General features: G+C 46.0%; 1 protein-coding gene across 5 annotated transcripts in view; it reads right to left on the bottom strand.

Annotated features, from left to right (window-relative positions):
• Atp2b4 (ATPase plasma membrane Ca2+ transporting 4) overlaps positions 1-22,106 on the bottom strand; it is a 93,511-nt gene that overhangs the window by 26,753 nt on the left and 44,652 nt on the right. For 3 of the 5 annotated variants that reach the window (XM_005330316.5, XM_013360792.4, XM_021729849.3), the window contains exons 2-8: positions 19,707-20,367; positions 7,440-7,637; positions 6,476-6,733; positions 5,793-5,918; positions 5,211-5,336; positions 4,062-4,097; positions 2,328-2,489 (exon numbers count right to left, since the gene is read on the bottom strand). In XM_005330316.5, the coding sequence (XP_005330373.1) occupies positions 2,328-2,489; positions 4,062-4,097; positions 5,211-5,336; positions 5,793-5,918; positions 6,476-6,733; positions 7,440-7,637; positions 19,707-19,899 (1,099 nt within the window). In that variant the 5' untranslated portion in view covers positions 19,900-20,367. The remainder of the gene's footprint in view (positions 1-2,327; positions 2,490-4,061; positions 4,098-5,210; positions 5,337-5,792; positions 5,919-6,475; positions 6,734-7,439; positions 7,638-19,706; positions 20,368-22,106) is intronic. The other 2 variants (XM_040277992.2, XM_040277991.2) reach the window with 1 other exon arrangement.

Here is a 22,106-nt window from a genome sequence, read left to right as displayed (position 1 = left end):
AGACAGTGGTTCCAAAGATACATGCTTTCTTCTCAGCATGTTACTAACTTGACTCATGCTTTAGACTAGTCGTTGACCTCTTGGGACCTATGTTTTGGCTCAAACTCCTCATTCACAAATAAGGGGGTTGGTCTGCTTTCCAAAACAGCATTCTATGACTCTATCCCACAATTCATAATGTAGTGACTGTGTTTGTTCATTCATTAGCAGTTTATGGATTCTGACTTCTCCCCTACTAGCCATGAATATCAGAAAATTCACAACTCCATCAGAGATGCTAGCACATCACTTATGAGGCTAACCCTAGGAAGTGGTCCTCTCAACCCTTCTTCTATCACAGCATACACAGAAGATGATAATAATAGCCAAAATTTACTAGCCCGTACTGTTGGCCAAGCAAGCCCTTTACAACCACCTTACAATAACCCCATGAGACAGGTTATGATTATCTCTCTTTTTTAAGATGGGAAAAGTAAGACACTGAGAGGTTTCTGGAATGGCATACTGGAAGGGTGACCCAATCATCCTGGTTTGCCTGAGACCAAACAATTTCCTGGGATATGGGACTTTCAGTGCTAAAATCAAGAAAGACCCAAGCCACCTAGGACACCTTAGGTCACCTTACTTCATTCACCTTGAGGTAAATGGAAGAATCTAGTCAAGGGTTAAAAAAAATCACCCCGCCCCCCAAAAAAGAACCCACTGGCTACCCTGAGGGCTGAAAGGATCAATATCTGGGCATGTCTGTACCTGCTTGTTGCAGTATTTAACACTAAAGCTCTGTTTGAAACCATGCTCTGGTTTTGGCCTTGGCTTTGCCTGAGGGACCTCAGGGTGAGCCTAGAGGATGAAGATAGCAACGGAAGCACATTCATTTGCACTTCACTTGATTAGGGCATGCCTAGGGAGAGGAAGCAAGGCACTTGTAGTAGGAAATTAGAAAGATACTCACCTATGGTATAAAATTACCTCTCTTGCCCACCCCAGTCCTGGCCTGGCTCAATATGTGAAATACAGAAACAGAGGAAACTAGTGGCCAATTTTCAGATAGTTCATATCCCCAAAGAAGAATAAGGCCGGGATGGGGAGAACAACAGGGTTAGGCAATGTCTGTTCAGTGTTTCAAACCCATGTATCAGGCTCAATAACTTGCTTCTGCGTCTTCAATTCATTTCATCCATGTAGAGTTTATATGCAAGAGATTTTAAGGTAATTAAAATTAGCCGGGTACTAGACTGAATGAATAGGCTGGGCCAACTCACTCCCATAGAGTGCTTAAAAATATTTCAGAAGTGCTTAAAAATGCCCTCAATTTGTGCTGTCTGATAAGGTAAACACTGGCCACCCGGGGCTATTGATCATTTAAAATGTGGCTAATGTGATGGAGGAACTGAATTTCTCACTCTATTTTATTTTAATTAATTTAAATGGAAAGAGCCACACATGATTAGTGGCTGCAGTAGTGGGCGGCAGAGATCTTTGCTACCCAATGCAAGCTTCATGGATTAGCAGTGCTGTCCTGCTGGGGGACTTGTTAGAAATGCAGAATCTCAGGCTGCACTGCAGACCTGCTGAACCAAATCTACACTTCAACAAGAACCCCTGGTGAACCATATACACACAGATGTGTTGGTTAGGATGGCAGCAAACAGAAGGGTGGGCTCAGAGATTACACAGTAGGATAGATCACACCTTGGGGGACATTCCATTTGGGAGCGATCTTCCTTTTGCTCCCTCTTCCCACTCCTCCCCTACCTCTGAAAGAAGGTGGTAGAGTGTGCCCAGGTAGTGATGGAGAAGACACAGGCGTGCAGGTGGCCCAGGAGCACACTTGGTGGTCCTGTTCTGGAGAGAGAGCCTCTCTAATCAGTGTCTTCTTTGCCCCTCCAGTCTTTACTTTTTATTCACTGCTCTGTGCTGGACCTCGTGCTATCAGTATGCATTGGAACTGCCTCTAGCAAACGGCAGCCTCCTCTATCCTAAAGGAATTTATAAACCAAAACCAGAGACAGGCCAGTTATTGGAGCCTTCTTCCTGGCTAAAGTCAATGTCCCTGTTGTGGTAATGTGCTCTGCACTTCCCATTTGTTTGCATGAAAGAGACCTTAGGGCTGTTAACCCTGACACACAGGAAAACATTTCTCTCTGAAAAAGCCCAGGCAGTGGCCAAATTGTGGCAAAGATAGGGATACAACCAGCTGGACTCCATTAGCCACTCTGAAGTTTCAGCTTCCTTTTGCCAGTCCTGGTTGGGATTCAGGCAGTGAGCGAGCAGAGTGGCTGGAGGGGCACTGGTAAGCTGCGAGAGGCAGGCTCCACCAGACTCACCGGCTTTCCCGATGTGAACAGCCAAGCGCGTCAGCTTGCCCTGCAGCACCGACTTCTCCTTCTTGGGCACCTTGACTACCTTCTTCTCCTTCTCCTCATTGTCGGCCCCATCCTGGCTGTTGAGTGGCTGGATTTCCAAGGCAACTCCATCTTGGGTCTTTGCTAGGGTGTACACACAAAGAGTCAAGTGAGCGGGCAAGGTGACAGCACGGAGTGGCAGACGGGTAGAAACGAGAACCCTTCAGTTTTCTTCCAGGAATATACCTTGGGTCCCTGACGTCAATTCCTACCACTCTCACCCCATGCCAGACACGGAATTTGCTTCAGTGCTCTAATAGGGCCTTTACAATGGTAGTTTAACAACTGGAAATGAAACAGGGGGTGCTTTTAGGGCCTGGATTTCCTCTTCAGTGGCAGCTTCCTGGCATCACCTCAGATCCTCAAGCCAGGTTTATTCCAGCAAGGGGATTAATCACGCCACTAAACGCTATTACCAATAACCATCCTTCCTGGAATGCTGTTCTTAAAATCACTGTTTACTGCAGAAAGGGGCTGAAGGGAAAGGCTAGAGCATGAAGTTCTAACTCGCTCTGTTAAAAGGTTCATTTCTCTCTTTCTCTCTCTCTGTATGTGTGTGTGTGTGTGTGTGTGTGTGTGTGTGTGTGTGTGTGTATCCCCCCACCCCCGGGAAGAAACATAGACTCAAGACCCAAGGTATTTCCCAGCTCCTTCTTAAATAAGTTTAAGGACAGGAAGAAAATCCCCCTTCTCCCATGCCTGAAAAGGTAGGGAGTGGGAGATGCAGAGTAGAACCTGGGGTTAAGTCTTTTGGGGGAAAGGGAAGAAGCTGGTATAACGGGACCCCCTGGAATAAGAGGAAGCAGGGATAAAGACAGACATATAAATCCATTGTGCTTTTAAAAGAAGAGCAGAGACCTAAAATTAAAGAACTAGTTTTGCTCAGCCTTGGTTCTCCAACATGTCGACTTACTTTATAAAGACTACTATGAAAATGTTTACAAAGGAAAAATATTCCCTAGGAGCTGTCTCAAGAAAGCAGTTCTTGCTGGCTCCTAGCATCCGTCCAGCTTCAGCCCCGCAGAGCTCAGTCTTTGACTTAGGAGGCCTTTCCTGAGATAGTCTCTGCTGTCAGACTCACAAATAAGACAGAGACAAGAGATGTAAACACAGCCACCAAGAGAAACGCACACCAGACCAGGAGGAACAAAACAGACCGTGGAGAGAACAAGAAAGAGGTGGGGAAAGAGGCTGAGAGAAAGGGCTCTCTCCAAGGACCTCTGAGAAGACCAGCAGAGGAGGAATTCAGACCAGAAGAGGACATCAATGACAAAGCCAGAAGAGGAGGGTGCAGGGACTTCCCACCTCAACGCCCCCCACCATTTGAACCCCAGACCCGAGAACTGATGGCATTTAAATCTGGCTGGCCAGGGCAATGAAGCAGATTTCAACACCCTGGGAAGAGCAGCTCAATCCCACAACCAAGAGAAACCATGACATGAGGTTCCGCGAGCTAACAGCAGAGGGTGCTGCTGTCCCGTCTCAGACTGGGACTGGGGCCTTGGGCCCACCCCATCTCTGCACCTTCCTCAACATCTGGGCCAGAGCAGCAGGTAACAGATGATGAAGAGGAGAGGGGAGAAGGCAGATGGCCTGGAAAAGTCTGATTTGAGCGAGGACAGGTAGAGATGGTAAATGAATGGGTAGAGAGGTTACCTTTGTTGCGATTTTCAGGGACTCCTTGTTTTTTACCTGTTTAAACAAGAAAGAAAAAAGTGGGGTGGAGACCCAAAGTGACTATTAAGAGATCAGATATCCAATTTGTCTGTCCTGCTCTGAGCCCAGAAGGGCCACATGAAGGAGCGGGTTGCAGGGAAAGCAAATAAATGTAAAGGGAGCTCACGGCTCTGCTCTCATTCCTCCCAGAGGTCTACTGAATCCTTGGGATGTGAGCAGAGCACTCATGCAGGTGACACACGTTCACACCTGAGCCGCTCTCTCTTGGAGCATGGCTGCCACTAAGAGGGAGGGTGCTCTGGCTGGAGTCAGATCTCTTGGAAAAATGGGGTGAGGGTTAGGGAGTAAGAGGTGGGAACTGTTTCTGCCCAATGGCAAAGGCCCTGTAAGGTGACTTCATGTCAGTTCAAGCTTTCTCCTTATTCACCCGCAGACGGCTGAGGAAATGAGTAGTCTTGTGCCCAGAGAATGTGTTGCTTCCTGCTCATAAACTGCCCTCTACTAAATAGCCCAAGATAATCCTCCTGTCAAGTAGCAGAAATCCTTCTCTTCCCAAAGGGATGAAGGAATGCTCAGGGAAAGGTCTAGATTTTGTTTTAGTATCTTTTCCTCTTTTTCCTATTATCCCTGATTAGGAGGAGCCAGTAAGGGAATGGCAAAGACTGGGCTGGCGTCACCTCTGTCCCACTCTTCTAGCTGTGTCTCTTCCACCAAGAGCCTGTAGTTTCAGCAGGAATCAATTTTATTCTTCAGGTCTGTTTCCTCTTAGCAGCTTCCCCTTCTTTGAGGAAGAAAGTAGGGGAGGAGGAGTACATGGAGTACAGGTTGTTTCACCTGCTGGCTCATTTTGGGCAGGTTTAATTCAACCTTTTACAACCTTTCAAAGACACAGGAATTGAGGCCTCAAAGCAGCTTGATTCGGGAGCCTCGAGCAGGGTCTGGTTTTCATCAGAGCTCCCCAAGAGTCACGGTTCACATTTACATCTTGGCATGGAGTTGGGATATCTGCCCTCTTCATTCCGTCAGGTTCTCCCAACCAGGCTTTCCATCCAGATCTGAGCCCTTGCTTCTAGCTCACCCATGGGGATAAGAAGAGAATCTCACTGTAAATGCCCAAGTGCCCCTCACCTTTCTTCTTTTTCACCTCCTCTTCATCTTCATGTACCCCTAAGAGGGTAAAAATGATTCCTGTCTGGGAGTTGATCCCCACAGCAGTCACCACCATCCTGCCAGAACCTTCCATCACATGGGTCCCTATATGGGAAAGGAGAAGATGGGAAGGAGTATTGCTTTTTATTCCTAGCCATGAATTGGTGTGAAACAGAAACTTTAAAAAACAAGTGCTTCCCTACCCCCACGGATAAGGATACACTTAGCAGACAGTAAGAAAAAGCAAAGAGCTAGGCACATTTAGAACAGACCAAGTGAAGTAAGGGGAAGAAGGAAGGTGTATCTGTTTTAGAGTTAGCCCTCTCTTCATCCCCCTCCCAATTACCAGTGCCCCTCCAAGATCACTTCAGCATCTGTTTCACAGAAAGTCTCTTTCGACTTGCCTGACATCCTTGTATGCAACCCACCAGTATGCTACTGCCCCAGCTGAACCCAAGGGAAGGAGATGGGACAGAGCTGGAAGAGAGAGCAGGACCTGGAACTCATCGCCTGGCTCTCCTGGGGAGGCAGAATGGAAACTTGGGCAGCTGGAGACTATACCTGCCAGCAACATGGGGTCTTTTTCCAGTGACTTCCTGACATGGTCTGATTCCCCTGTCAGAGAGCTCTCATCAATCTTCAGATCATTTCCCTGGATCAGGATTCCGTCTGCAGGCAGCAGATCACCTGGTGCACAAAGGGGAAAGGGACAGTGAAGGAGAGCAGGTAAGATCCTGGAAGAGCGTGGGGACCTCTAACTCCGCCATTCCATCTCAGGGCTCCTCCTATGGGTCCCACTTATAGGGCAATGGCCCAGGTAGGACCTGGAGAGCCTCTAAAAGACAACTCGAGAACTGGGTGTGACTCAGAGGAAGAGCCTGTGCTGAGCACACACAAGGTCCTGGGTTCCATCCCCAGCACCACAAAAAAATAAAAAGAAAGATAACTTCAGCTCTGTAGAGCTTTGGACAAGATTCCTTTTCCCTTTCAGGTATTATAATTCAAACAATATACTTTTGATCTTCAGGCACATAGGGTACAAATCTGACAGTCTTTTGGGAGAATATTTTCCATTGCTTTCTTTGAAATTCCTTTCCACGATTTCCTTAAATTCTAATTTAGACATTAACATAATATGGGAGCTTATCTTTTAGGGTTTTTACCAATTCCCAGCCCCCTTTTGCCAAAGGACCTACACCTCAAACATTGGGGTTACCCAGGTCTAGAAAACGTGGAGCTCTCACCGTATTTGATTTGGGCGATGTCACCCACCACAATCTCGGCCACAGGGAGCTGAATGAGCTGACCATTTCGAATAATGGAGAATTTTTGCTCCTGTTCAATGCGGCTCTGCAGTCCCCGGAACTGTTTCTCCTTGCTCCAATCATTAAAAGCTGTCACTAACACCACGATGATCACTGAGAACAGAATGGCTGCCCCCTCGATCCAGCCAGCTTCTGCCTCTCCTTCGTCATCTGGGCTACTTACAGATTCGCCACAAACTAGCCAGGGAAGGGAGAGAAATAGTTACTGAGAGCTTTTGTTGAAATGAGAGTAACACTACCAAGGCTCCACAGAATGAACAGTGAGGAAAAGAGAAAATAGAAAATAAACCCACTGGGGCTGGGGATGTGGCAGAGCACTTGCCAAGCATACCCAAGGCCCTGGGTTCAATCCCTAGCACCACCAATAAACAAACAAACAAACAAATAAATAAAATAAAACCCAGGCAGAAGAGCTATCTTCTGAGGAAATCAGAAGTTAGCAGGATTGAGTGTTGTCTCACCACCACCATATCTATTTGTGTTAATGCAAAAGAAGCAAATGACCAACAAAATATGTCAATGCAAATCACATGTCAAGAACTTAAGATTCCCAGTGGGGCTAGGCTCTTCCTGCTAGCTCCCCTGATGCCAGAAAAGAGGTGGGCACACTTGGAGAAGCAGGGCTTTGTTGGGTTGGCTAAGGGCATTGGAACCATGGCATTCTGAATAAGGATTTGAAGGGACGGGAGAAGGCGGGAAACCCTGGAGTCAGAATGGGTTCAAGGAGTAGCTTACTAGCTGCCAGCTGGTTTCCTGTGGAGAGCCCACTGGATGGTGGGGGTGTGGGGGCTGATGCTGGACCTTGTCAGTCACTACTAAGCATGGTTTGGTGGTAGTGGAAAGAACCCAGATTCCAGTCATGCTGAGCTGTTTAGACACTCACGTTCATTTTGTTCACCAGGGGGGCGATAAAAGGACAGGACCAGGGAGATAATGGCTGCAATCTCCAGGATGATGAGTGTGACATCTTGAAGGGCTTCCCACACTAATTCTAAGAAGGTCTTGGGCTTTTTGGGGGGGATTAAATTCTGTCCAAACACGATTCTACGTTTCTCCAGATCTGCAGGGTTCCCGGAGAGACCTGAAAAGGAGACAGGGGTGGACCAAGAATGAGAACAAAAGAATGGAAACAAGGCTGTTTAAAGCCTTTTTCTTTCTTTCTTTTTTTTTTTTTGGACTAGGGATTGAACCCAGGGGCACTTAACCACTGAGTAACAGTACTTTTTTTATATTTAGAGACAGGGTCTCACTGAGTTACTTAAGGCCTTGCTAAGTTGCTGAGGCTGGCTTTGAACTTGTGATCCTTCTGCCTCAGCCTCCCAAGCGGCTGGGATGACAAGCGTGTGCCACCACACCTGGCTAAAAGCCCTCTTTTAAAAAAAAGGGCCCCTCGCTTCCCGATCCACCCAAACATAAGACCCAGCTAGGGTGACCAACCTTCCCAATTTGCTCAGGACTTGGCACGTGTGGAGCTTTTAGTTTAAAAATGGGCAAAGTATGACAAGTTGGCCGCAGGACAGGGCCTGCTGGCTTCTCTTAGTAACCAGGGTAAGCTAACCTAGATGCAGAGCTTCACCTCCTCTTCATGAAGCATGCTGCAGGCTCCAGCTCTTAGAACATGAACATTAACATGTTCCTTGTGATACCCACAGAACCTTCTCTCATATTGACATGGGAATGCCGGTGACGACTTGCATAGCATCAGCTTCCACCCATTGGCTCACAATAAAGGCCAACGAGAACTAGTTACCTGCTTAAGGTCACCTCAAGATAGAGACAGAGCCCACCCATGTGTCCTGATTCCAAGTTCCAGGGACCGCAGATCATCAGAGCAGAGGTTTTGACTGTAACTTACAGTCATACCCTTTAAGCACACATGCCCCTGCTTTTCTGTGTCTCTGTCTCTCTTACACACACCACTAAGAGGTACTACTATTTTACCAAGAGCTAAGTACTTTTAGGTACTAATAGAAGTACTACTGATATTCAGGTTGAATAGAAAGAAAACAAGAAAGGCAAGGCCACAAAGTTTTCAGATACTACAGGATTCCCAGCATCCTCCCTACCAACGCACATGTATGCTGACATACTTGCATGCACACACACCACATACAACAGATACAAACATACTGCAGACACACAATACACATAACCACGTGACAATGCAAATACCACATACACACTCTAGGCACACATTCTAGGAAAAAGAGATAGGCAGTTATTTTAAGTGCCTTCTTGAGAATTTAGTCCCCTCTCCTGGACCCCAGAAAGGTTACTCTTTAAGGCAGGGGTGGAATCCCGATGTGGTGGTTAATGCAGTTGGCATTCCTAGAGTTGTTTACACACTATAGCAGATTAGTCCTGGCTCTGGCACTGGAAGCTGTTGGCTGCAGGTTTGATGGGATCCCCACAGGCAGGGTGGGGCAACCTTTGTCTTGAAAAAATGGTTAACAGCTGTGGGGACCCAGGGGAAGGAGAAACTTTGTTGGAAGGAGCTGGAAGAACAAAATAGAGGCAGCAATGCCAGATGATGTCTTTATACTCGGTCAACATGAAAGGCTCTTCTACTGGAAACGATTGTAAAAATGGGAACTCAGGTACACAAAGGAGTATTGCTTGCAGGGTCTGAGATGCCTCCACTTCCCATCCAGAACAAAACCACCAGCAGTTGCTCTTAAGATACTCATGTGTCCGGGCTGGGGAGCAGAGGCCTGCTGGCAATGAAGTGGTGGGGGACCAGCTGTGGTCCATACTTGTGTAGTCAGCACTGAGGGCGTGGAAGCCACTTGCCCTTGCTAGTATTAGGAGAGAGAACGGGTTTCTGGCTAGGAACCTGGTGTCCCAAGCTGTGATCCAGGGCTCCTGCTGCCCAGTGCCCAAGTATCTCACCTGGCCTCAAGCTGAGGGGCAAGTTGAGCTGCTTGCCAGATGCTCATGCCTCTTCCACCCTGAGAAATCAGGTTCCTGGTAGGAAAGGAAAGCAAGGGACCGCAGAAGGTGCGTTCTAGTAGACCATCTAGGTGCCCAGGCAGGCAGGGCAAAGTGGCCAGTGGGCAGCGCCTCAGTGGTTCTTTCTCCCCAGAACCAGAGATAGCAGGGTGTGTCAATTTGGGATTACTGGGCTGGAGGGCCAAATAAGTTCTGATAATTTTTTAATCTACCTGGGATATTCCTCAAAGAAGTAGTATTCAAATGCAGAAGGAGGAGATGACTTCCTTCCTTCAACAAGGGTTTGTAGACCATTATGAGGGTAAAGCAGGACAGCAGATGTCAAATATCATAAGGGGCATTCCAATAGCACCGGTCTGCGTGTGTAGGGGGCAGGGCTATTGCCCTCTCAGCTCTCACATTAATACCTTAAGATCATCCTTGACTCCCGCCCTGTCTCTCTCTCATCTTCTATACCCTTTTAATTAGGAAATCCTACCAGCTCTGCCTTCAAGTTATATCCAAAGCCCAAATCCCTTCCCATTTTCAACTGCCATCATGCTGGTCTCCCGCCAGCATCTCTTGCCTGAGGTACTGCAGGTGTCTTCTGTGTCTCCCGGCTCCACCCTGCTCTCCTGTTCTCTACACAGTGGCCAGAAGATCTTTTTTAAGACCCAAGGCAGTACATGCCATTTATCTGCTCAGAATCCTCTGGCTTTTGCTTGGAGTGAAACTGAGCATAAAAACCTTATTATGATGGCCTCTAATGTCCCTGATGAGCCACCACACTCTTTCCCTGCTCTTCCATGTTCACCAAATTCGAGCCCAGCTTTCCTTCTGTTCTCTGAGTGTCTCAGACAGGCTTGGACTTCAGACTTCTGCACCAGCTTTGCCGTCTTCCTGGGTTAGGGCTCACTTCTTCACTTCCTGCAAGTCCCTGTACTGCTATTGCGTCAGGAGACACTGACCTAGCTGACTGCATTTAGAATGGCAACTTCTCTGCCGCAGCACTCCCAACCCCCCCTTACCCTGCTAAATTTTTTCCATCCCAGTCTTCTCACCTATTGTGGGTATGATTAATTCACTGAGTGTTTACCTGTCCCCCTGTACAAGGGTAGGATTTTTGATCTTCTGGCCCATAGCCTGCCTGGCACAATGTACACATACAAATTTGTCAGATGAACTGAATGAATGAGTAATGAATAAGATTGCTAACATTTAAATGACTACTATACTCTGGAAGCTTCACTAGGCACATCTGTGTCTTTCCATGAAAACATCACAATCCCAAGAGGCAGCTACTATGAACCCATTTTATATATAAATAAACCAAGGCCTAGAGAGGTTATGGGACTCCTTGAATTATTAAGTGGCACTCTATACCCCCATAGGAGGTAGCTGGATGTTAACCTGTATCCAGAGGGGTAAGATGTCACCAACTAGCCCCACTTTGTTGGGGCTTGCCAGGTTTTAGCACTGAAGTTTCTGCCTCCTGGGAATGCTCTTTGGTCCCAGCGAACAGGCCACCCTACTTCCTACACTAGGGGGAGCAGGCTGACGCACTGCTTTCTTCTCCACCTCTGAGCAAGCTGGCGTGGCTCCCATGGTCTACAGTTGGATAGTTAGTCCTCCATTTCCTGTCATCAGGGTGATGATATCCGGCCCATCCGAGTCTAACCTATAAACTCTGTGCTCAAAGAAGGCTCCTTAGGGCCTTTTTTGGATCCAGGAAATGAAGAAGGACAATGGAAGCCATACAAGGTCAGGCCTGCTCTTCCCTGGACACCCTCAAATTCACATACTTGCTTCTTTTTTGCCATTTTCCACTCATTTCTCTGTTCCACTTGGAAGTCACCAAGATCTTGTATAATAGCTACTTTAAGAAGTCAAGTGGCTGTCCTAGTTCCCAGCATGCTCTGCAGCAGGGCAGGGCAGGGCAGCTTGGGGCTGTAAGCAGTCATAGCCTTGGGAATCCTCTCTGACATGTGGCGCTGCTCGGGGAAAGCCATGTGGGGCCGGGAGCTCAGCCAATCCCCAATTTTGGGCTTTCCATTCCAATTCTTTCAGCCCAGAGAGGCTTTCAGGCCCTGATCTCAGCAGTTTAATTTTGCAAAAGACTTGTCCAGCCCAGAAAAAATGTTTTGGGCCCTGATCTCTGCAGTGGCTTCTCAAGTATTCACACAGCCTCCTGGAAAGGGGAAGGAAGACTTGGCAGGGAGTGGATGCTGGAAACACAGGAAAGGGTTTCCCCAAGAAATTCATCAGGAAAATGAGAGGAAACTTTGTTCTTAAGCACATAAGAGAGAAAGCCCCACCCAACTGGGGAGTGCCTTTGGCTCTGAGAACCAGACTGTGCACATGAGTTGGGAGAGGCAAAGAGAATGTTAGGCCGTGAAGTCATCACCCCCACCCCAGGCTGGGAGTTGCTAGGCCCCTGCCCAAGCTGGGCGGGATGAGCCAGCAGCAGTGGAACGTTTGCATCTGCTGTGAGTCTGTGCAGGGCCCAGGGTCAGGGAAGATACTGGGAGCCCAGCCCAGGGAAGGGTTCGGTGAGCTTCCCTTAGACACCAAGGACGTTGCAGGCAGAGTACCCTTTATCAGAACCGGCTCAGCCCCAGAAAGGGTGGGGCTAGGTCAGACATCATAAGGGACTTCCCAGCTGTCTGAATTATGATACCTTGCCAAAGGAGGCAACAGAAGCCTCTCCCACACAGATAGTACAAAGATGTGCAGTGCTCTTTTAGTACAGATATCAGCATACCTTTCAAGGGCTGGGGAGGTAGCTCATTAGTAGGCAGCTTGCCTGGTACGTGTGAGGCTCTGGGTTTCATCCCCAGCATGAGTGAGAGGGGAACCTTTCAAGTCCTACCTTAAAACCCTGGACTAAGGGGAAGGGAGGCTTGGGATCAGAGGGCCTTGCTGGATGGCGCCAGCTCCTGCTGCAAATCCAAACCACTCCTCCAAGGGTTGTGGGGTACTTTCCCTACTGAGCATCTCCAGTTCAACACACCCATGTCGCACATTGGCACATTCTCTATCTGCTGAACTCTCGGCCCTTCAGATAAAGCAGTCGACTCAAGGTCAGCGCAGAGGATGATGGACTAGAAAACAATGCTCTCTCCTTTCCTCATTCTGGTCCCAAAGCCTGGCCTGCCTGGCTGTATAGGAGCTCTTCTTCAGGGCAAGACTCCCTTCACCCAACCGCTCTAGGCCTTTTTTGAACAAACAAAACCCTCCAGCTCTGGCACAGGGAAGAGAGAGCTCCCTAAGTGCTGTTGCCAGCCCTCTGCTCTGTCACCTTCTCCTGTACCGCATGCATGTGCTTCCTGCCATCCAGTATCACATTCCCAGTACTCACACCTTGGAGCTAAATAAAAAGAGTGAAAGGCTAATTTTTAAGAATAGACGTAATATCTGTCTCAGCCAAAGAGGGAATGCCATCTCTCTCCCACCCCAGGGATGGTTCAAGGCAACAAGAAAGTTAAAAAAAAAAAAAAAATCAAACCAGGACTGGGATATATAGCTCACTAGTAAGGTGCTTGCCTAGCAGGTGTAGGCCCTGGATTTGATCCTCGGTACTGCAAAATAGATACGTAAATAAAAATGAAATGAAATCAAGCCAAACTCAAAAAATTTGCAGGAGCTGCTGCTGAGCTGCTGAAGGATGTAGCATCAAGGTTTCCGGGCCTGGTCAGGGGAGAAGGCAGGGCAGAAGACTTGGCCACACTGTCCCACGTGGATGCCCCTGCCTGGCAGCTTTGTGCCAGCTAAGCCAGAAGCCCAGCTCTGGCAAGGGGCTGGGTGGAGAAGAATTCATGGAGCTCAGGGTTGGGCTGGGGAGAAAAGGCCCAGCAGCTTCCCCGACCTCATTCAGTCCTAGGCACTTAAATCAGACAGGGAATTCCCAGAGTGCACTAGGGAATTCCCTGTGGGGAGGAGGGACAGAAGGAGGGCACTTCGCTCTTTTGTCTTCCCCATTTATCTACCATCTGGCTGATGATGTCACTTCCCCAAGTCATACAAAAATCTTTTTGAGCCAGGTGACACGTTTATAATCCTAGCACTTGGAATACTAAGGCAGGAGGATGGCAAGTTCAAGGCCAGCCTAGGTAACTTAGTAAAACCCTGTCTCATATGAAAAATAAAAATAAAACAAAAATCTGCACCATGTAGAGCCAGAGGAATGAGAAGTTGTGCTCCACTTTGTACACTGTATCAAAATGCATGCTACCATCACATAAAACTAATTAGAACAAATTTTTAGTTTTTTTTAGAACAAATTTTAAAAATTAAAAAAATAAAAATCTTTCTGACCCCTTCATCAAGAACTAAGAATTTCTTGATGAAGCTATTGGCCTTGCCTCTACTATTTAAAATGACAGTGGAGATGGCCCCTTCTGAGCTGTTGGAGCTGGCTGCCCACCTCCACCTCTTCCTGGCCCTCCAAGATATTCTCATGGTGACTTTCTCACATCTTAAAACTAGTGCTAACATATGTGCCCAAAGTGTAATGGACAGAGTGGTCCTCAGAATGCCTTCTCTACAGGCACGCCCAGGTGAGTTGCTATTAAGAGGTTTGACACCTTTAGGACAAGCAGGGAAGAGTTCAAGGAGATGGCTACCATGCAGGGGGCATGAAGGTAGGCGACCGCCACACTGCCAACTTCTTTGTGATGAGTTTTAAAGAAAGGGAAGAAATCAAAGAAGACAGTTACGTTCCTCCTTCCTCATCTCTTCCATTCTACATTCACTTACTTAGCGCTCACTTCCCCCAACCCTAATGGTCCCTTAAAGCAGTGGTCTCTGAATGGGGGCACACATGCATCTGTTGGAGTGTGGGGGAAATATCAGAGCTTTTCAGAGTCAGAAGTACTACTAGTAATACAGACATATTGTAGGTGAATGTTTATTGGGGGTATGTGTCTGATTTTTTCCCTGTTATGCTGACAACATTATTAGAAACTTCAGGGGTGGGATGTAGTTCAGTGGTACAGCACTTGCCTAACACACAGGAGGTCCTACATTCCACTCCTAGTGTCACCAAAAGAAGAAAAAGAAAGGAAGAAAAAGAAATTTCAGTCTTCCATGCTGAAGAAGAACCCAGTCTGAATATGTCCCAGGTAGTGGCAGTATAGACAGTTCTTAGTAAAACATGCCACAGCCCTCAAAAGGCACAGTAATAGGAACATAGTAAAGTCCCAGAGATCTTAAGGTGGAAGGAGATATTTTAGTTATTCTAAAACCTGAAGTTAACAAACAAAAATCATAATTTGGGCTGTCTTAAAACAGATTCTCTCCTCTTCTGCCATCTACTCCCCAAAGAATCTCAGGTCCCCAAAGTATCCCAGCAGATACTCAGTAATTATGAAAGGCAACGATGCATCAAAGCCAAGAACATTCAGGAACTGGTACAATTACCATAGAGCATGGCCACGCTGGAGTTTCCCTAGGAAACTCCTAGATGATACAGGGGTTTTATCTTTAGCTTCTAAAGCCCTTTCCTCTCTACAAAGTCCCTTTGGTGTAGGTTTTCATACTGTGTTCCCATAACACCCTATTCTTCCCCAACATAGCACTATGCCGATATTTCTGGAATTGCTCTCATTTATGTGCAACTTCTCTAAGCTCTGTGGAAGGAGGGACTATACTTTCATGTTCACCATTGTGCCACAGTACCAAGTGGGACTTAAATACTTCTTGCACGTTCTTGAAAGGGGATCAGAGGACTGCTATCACACTTCAGAGAACAGACGTTAGAAGGGTATGAAGAGAACACAAAATAGAAAGTCCTACCAATATTCTTTTGTTTCGTCTTATATTTCTTTTTTTGGAACTGGGGGTCAAACCCTGAGGATATGAGGCAAATGCTTTGCCCCTGAGCTACATCCCACCCCCTACCAATATTCTATATCCAAATTCAACAGAAATTGAATTTAGCCTTATGACAGAAGCCCCACCATTAGTGATCTACTCTATTTACTACTTATTCAAGACTGCCCTTCTCTGCTCTTTCTGTTCTAGGCCCAGACCCTCCCCATAACTGCTGGTCTTGCTCCTCTTCAGAAAATATCATTCTTCCTCCTAAATCAGGTAGCAAAGCTGAGGACCAACATGGTAAAGTTCTAAGGGGAAGAAAGAACATGTCCCTGGGGACCATGCAGAGATAAGCGCCTATCTTCTGGCCTAAGTCAACTGAACTGCTCAGATATTTGGGGCTTAGAGAGGCTGGGGTGGCAAAGGGGCGGGGAAGGAAGAAGAGACAATAACAGGAAGGGGATGAACATTTGACTCTGTAAAGAAACAAGCAAACAAGTTTCTTTAAAAAAAATTATATATATATATAGTTATATATGGACACAATATCTTTATTTTGTTTTATTTATTTTTATGTGGTGCTGAGGATTGAACCCAGTGCCTCACATGTAGGAGGCAAGCACTCTGCCACTGAACAGTATTCTATTGGTGCAAAATGCTCAGATATTTCCTCCTGATAAACCGAAGACAGCATAGCTTACTTAGGAGATGAAGCCTAGGCCTATATCTTAGCTTTTATTTATACATTTCCATAAAGACTGAAATCTCAGTTGGGATCAGACAGGCACACTAGTAATCCCACTCAAGAGGATGAGGTAGGAGGCTTGCAAGATCAAGGCCAGCCTTGGCAACTTAGCTAGACCCTCCACAACTTAGTGAGACCCTGTCTCAAAATAAAAAATAAAAAAGGCCTGGGGTTGAGGCTCAGTGGTAAAGCGCCCCTGAGTTAGGTCCCCAGTACCAACAACAACAACAATAAAAGACTGAAATCTTTGGTCACTTAGATTTAGACTTATGTCTTCTGTCAAGTCTCCTCCACCTCTTCTTGCTTCCCTAAAATTTCTCCCTTCTGCTCACACTTTCAGCCTTGCTTCTGGTTACTGTTGAAGGCTGAGATGCCTGAGCACCTCCATGTCTCCCTGAGTCTACTCAACTCTAGGCCACTGGGGCAATGCCTACTCCAGCTAGCCCATGCACAGTACTAACATGAGCATCTGGTCACCACTGCACACTTTACCAATCATTAAAATGCAAAACAAAATTTAAAATTTTGCATGCTTTTGAGAGTCTCTGTATTGCTGCTTTAGCATGAGAGGGCAGATGATGAGCCAGAGAATGTAAACTGTTCCATCACCTTCTACCTGGCAGTAAGAACTTTAGCCAGGAGAGAGAATATTAAAATTAAGTCCCACCTGCCTTTAGAATTGGGTAAATAAAGCCTAATAAAACCATGTTAGTGTCAGAAATGTTAGAAATTTCAAGTTTTATAGGGCCTCTTAGTAGCAAAAAAAAAAATTACAAAAAAATAACTGTAAGTCTATATTAAATATGCAATCATTCCACAAAAAATAAAAGGGCCATACTCAATGAGCCAATCCGCCTCAGCCTCCAAAGCTGCTGGGATTGCAGATATGTGCCACGCACCCAGGCTCCCCCCCCCATTTTTTTTTTTTTTGAGATGGGGGTCTCACTATATGTTGCCTAGACTGGATTTGAACTTGTGGATTTGAAAGATCTTCCTGCCCCTGCATCCTGAGTACCTAGAACCACATGTATGCATCCTAACACCCAGCTCCAATCATTCCAGATTTACTTTACATTGGTTTCCAACCAGAATTCAAGCACAGGTAATCTCTTTTTTCCTATTACTAGTCTATAGGATCTCCCACAGATAACAAGATTATGCTAGGCTGTCAGGCACCTGAGTGTGGTCTTCTGTGAATAAGCTGGCTTTTAATAGCATCTGATGAAGGGGGACACGTACCCAGATACTGATACTCTTTTCTCTGCCTGCTCAACTAAATAGCTCAATATCACTCTTGCCTGGGTAGAGATTCCTGTGCCTTAGCTGTTCTGTGTCCTTTGTTCCTAATCCTTTGTCTCCCATCCCAGGGGGTCACTATTGAAATTAGGGGCTAAAAAATTACTAATGGAAAGGTTGTTCCCAATACCCTGCCTTCTTAGCTGCAGAATAAACCCTATGGTAAATCTTACATGAAAACAAATCAGGACACATATTTGTGTTCTAAGGAAGCAGGAGCAAGGCTGTGGACAACTGTGTCAGTGGTAGGAGACCTGAGAAGTTGGCACCACTTGAGTCTATAGCAAGAGAGGCACCAGCCACCAGAAGGGGTGGCTTTTAGCTATAGGACTGAAATGGGAACTAGTGAGGAATCCAAAAGCATTAACTATGTTTATAACATTTGATATCCAGTGCTGCGAGAAAAGTACAACATCCTTTGGGATGGAAGCTTTCTGAGAACCAGATAGTAACTAGTTGCAGCACTAGGAAAGGATTTGGAAAAGTAGAAAATTGGAGAAAAGTCTGGGTCCTGATATTAGGAGATCCCCAGGTTGCAGCTTATTTGGACCCTAAGTTCCATTTTGTAAGAGAAACAACTGACCAGAACAGCCTACTAAAGGGAAAAAGAAAGATCCTGCTTAAAATCTGATGGGTGTTTGTAAAAACACTGCCTAATCTCAGTGAGAACATAATTAGGTACAGACTTTCATTAAGGTCAATACTGCGCAAAAGTTACCAAATAAAGAAATTCAGCTGACAAGAGCCCGGCAGTGCCCAAAGGGCAGTCATTAGATACCAGGAAAAAGGCGGAGACTGAGCCACATGAAAGCCGCCTTCACCAGGGGTCTTTCTATGATCCTAAAGTGAGTGGAGGAAATAGAAAGAAGTTGGTTACACATGTAGTAACCTCATCAGCTATGATAATTGCACTTCAGAGGTACTCATATTCTAGCAAATATCTCCAGACACATGGATCTATTTTAATCTGAGACAACTAATTTATTGAACACCTATTATAAATTTGGACTTATACATACATTATATTATTTAATCCCCAAAACTCGGTGGGCTAGGTATTATCTGTTTGATTCGGAGAGGCTAAGTAAACTGTTCTGTGCTATTCAAATGGTAGAACTAATACTTGAACTCAAAGCTTATGAGATAGGAAACTGAATTCTAAAAGTAAGAGAACATGCAGGGAAGCACTCTTAGTTTACAAAGAAAACAAGAGATGGGCAATATGCACATATCTATGTAAAAATTTCTGCCTCTTTTTTATCACAAAGTCTAGAGTCACGATGGGGGTGTAGCTCAGTGGTACAGCACTTGCTTAGCATGCACAAGGAAACTCTGGAGTCCATTCCCAGCACTGAGCTTGCATGTGCGCATACGAGCACACACACCCACCCACGCACCCTCTCCCCCACACACAGAGTCTAGACTCCAAGTGACTAACTTACAATACAATGATGGCCAAGAGTCAAAACCTCTTCTTTGAATTCACCAGAAATACGATGTGACCTCTGAGGAGAGCTCAGAAATAGGAGACCACAAGAGGCTGAAGGCCTCTAAAGGGTAGGATCTTTGCTCCAGCTCATGTTCCTCAATCATGGACTGCCTGATACACAGGGCCCACAAAGAATTTGCTACAAAGATGCTGCAACCCAGCCAAAGTGAGAAAGCAAGTTCCCTTTTGTTCTCTACATTTTGATGAGGCAAAATTTCATAACACCATGGTGCACTAGGCACTTGGGCAGAGCTAGGTATGCATGAAGCTATATTTTTTTCATTCTCTTTTAAGAATAAAGAAGAATTATATTATTAGTGTATCAAGCAGGGTTGGAAAAAAAATCATTTATAATTCCCTGACAGAAAAGAGTGGGTGATTCAAAGATATGGATACCTTATAATACGCCATCCCATTTCTGTGTACAACAAAGTGCTCAAATGTGTAGACGGACTATTTGCTTTTTTGCGCCCTTTCCCCATTACACTTGAAGATCAGTGGAGGAAGGATTATCTTGGAACTCTTTCAAAATCAGATTGATACAGAATAAAGGACTAGATGATTATTAGCTGATAAAAGCATTTATACCATAAACATTTATAAGATAAATATCCTCCTTTCTGTATACTGATACAGAAAAATGAGGAAAGAATGTTTTCAGAGAATGCCACAGTCCCTAAATATCATTTTTTGGGAAAAAAATAATGGCTCTTCATGGCCTCACCTCCTTTTAGAGCTTCAGATGCCACACTTTTCCCACCAGACAAAAATATACCAATGGGGTCTCCAGAAATGTACCTTCCCTAGAAGCTGGAAAACAATATTGTGAGACATTAGCTACCTTTCTCCAATTCCACCACCCCTGAAATGGCCTTTACCTTCCACAGGGGAGGTTTTCAGTCTATTGCAGATATTCTGTACACCTCCATAGTGGACATTGATCTCGTTCAGTCCATCACTTGAACGCAGCTCCATGAGCTTCCTCAGTTCCATTAATGTGCAGCCAAAGTCCCCTTCATGACTTTCGGCTATTGAGTTGGACGGCAAGTTATGTTCTAATGGGTTCGTCATTTTGCTTGCGGTTACCAGCCCTTCAACCAGAGAAGATGAGGAGTTTCCCTTCAACCAATCAGTGCCTCCTGCCTTCTTGTCCCCACTTCTTCCTGCTTCTTGCTTTTCTGGGGGCCCAGTAAGAATAGAGATTGACTATATCTTGTGCAGTAAGCTTCAGGGTAGCAACCCCAAACCTAGATCCTTTCTTTTCTATGAAGCCTGGCAGTGAAAGGAGGAAGAGGATGGGGGAACTGAGTAGAAGGCGGACCTTGTGTCACGATGATTGGTGTCCCCTGGGTGGTGATGGAAGTGGTTGTCCAGAGTAGGTAGGTTCCTAGTTTAGACTGACTTGCCCAGATGAAGGTGTAAACAGGATATGCATGTCACCATGGAGGCAACCTTAGCAACAACCAGCAACTTCGATGGTAGAGTGTCAGCAGGAGGAGGAAGAAGAGGGCTCCCTGGATACCGATGACAGCTGGATCTCTGGAATAGAGGCAAGATAGACAAAAAAGAAACAATTAGAACAGCCAAGAGGATCCAGTATCTGCGAGGGCAGACTGTACCCACTCTAGCACAGGGTTTAGGTGACAGTGAACCTCTGAGCTGAACTGATAACTGAGGCCTGAACAGACGGAACTGCTTCAGGGGAGGCCCTGTTTCCTGGAAGGGCCCAGCAGCTGGTAAACTTGTAGAGAAGTTATGTCAGATACACCCCAGCCTGTAGGTCTCAGTCTCCTAAGCCCAGCCATACAAACCCCACAACTTTAAAGACTTGGAAATAAAAGGTTATGACCTCTAATGACTCTAATGCTTTCCCTATTTGAGGGACCCACTACAGGATTCTTTAGAAACGTAAGAGGTGAGAAGAGGTCAGAAAAAGGAGATCAGGCCCAAGTGGTCTGGAGGGTGGCTTGCCGGTCTGCTACCCTCTGCCACACCCCATACCCTTCCCCACTCCCAAGGCAGACATTTACCAACCAGGAAGACAACTTGATAGAAGATACCCAAATCCTTTAAAAAATCTTTCAATACTCAGTCTTCAGCTTTATGGAAATTAGGCAGCCGATGGCAGTTATTAATAAGTCAGGCATCAAGTTTGGTTCTTGGGGCTAAGCCTCATCTCTCCTCCAAGAGGCTTTTGTGGGGAAGGAGAGAGTAACGCTGGCAGTTTTCAATACAGGGTGGATTTTTTTTTTTTTTAATAAAGGGGACAGAAGAACCTCTGAGAAGGAAAGATAGTAAGTTTGAAGGCTGTGAATGTAGGGTTTCTCCAGTGTGGGAGGGATAAGACAGCTATCAGCTCTGCTAGAGCATGGGGCCCCAGCAAGGTCACTGGGAGGGACAAGCTCACCTGCATGTGACTGAGCACCAGAGGGCCTCAAGTCAGCACAGTAAATATATCTGAGGAAGGCGGCATTTCCCCACCAGGAAGACAAGTGTTACCCCTCACCCAACTGACTACGGTGTGGGGAGAAGGTATATGCAAGTGAGGGTACTGAGGGCTGAAAGTAGGAAGAAGTTTGACCATGAGCCCTGTGCTCAGCTTCAGGCAGAGGCTGGCTACGTGCCATGCTGAAGCCATTGCCTCACATCAGCCATTCAAACATGGAGGCTCTCAGGGTCTCTTCCTGAATGCAGCACCGGAATACACGAAGCCTGGTCCTGATTTAAGTCTCCACCGACTCGAGTTTAGTTGCCAAGAGGTTGTGAGGATTTCTGTTCAGCCTATCTTATAAACAGATGACATCCTCACTACTACAAGTTGAAAGAAGAAGCATAAGAACCATCCGATAAGCATTGGATTCTTTTATAAATTACTTTCTTCAAAATCACATGTGGCGGGGCTGGAGCTGTGGCTCAGTGGTAGAGCATTTGCCTGGCATGTGTGAGGCCCTGGGTTCCCTCCTTAGCATCGCATATAAATAAATAAATGAAATAAAAGATCCATTTACAACTAAACAATATTTTTTTTAAAAAAAAATCACATGTGGCCAGAATCCCTGTTGATTCCAACCAAGGCTGTTCCCCACAGGTTCCTCTGGGATGGAGGTTTTTGCCTCCACCCTGTAAGATGCCCCTGTAATCCCTCCTAGCATAGATTTTAAGACTGCTCTGCCTTACAAAGAGTTAAGCAAGCAGTTGTCTGTCTGTTTTAATATCACACTCTCTTTTCTTTTTAAATGTCATCAGGGAATCCTGGGGAACAAGGTCTGAAAAAAACC

Source organism: Ictidomys tridecemlineatus, chromosome 10 (assembly GCF_052094955.1).
Source record: "Ictidomys tridecemlineatus isolate mIctTri1 chromosome 10, mIctTri1.hap1, whole genome shotgun sequence".
Taxonomy (NCBI): domain Eukaryota; kingdom Metazoa; phylum Chordata; class Mammalia; order Rodentia; family Sciuridae; genus Ictidomys; species Ictidomys tridecemlineatus.
The sequence above is the reverse complement of the archived record's forward strand: the minus strand, read 5'-3'. Positions and strand labels throughout refer to the sequence as shown.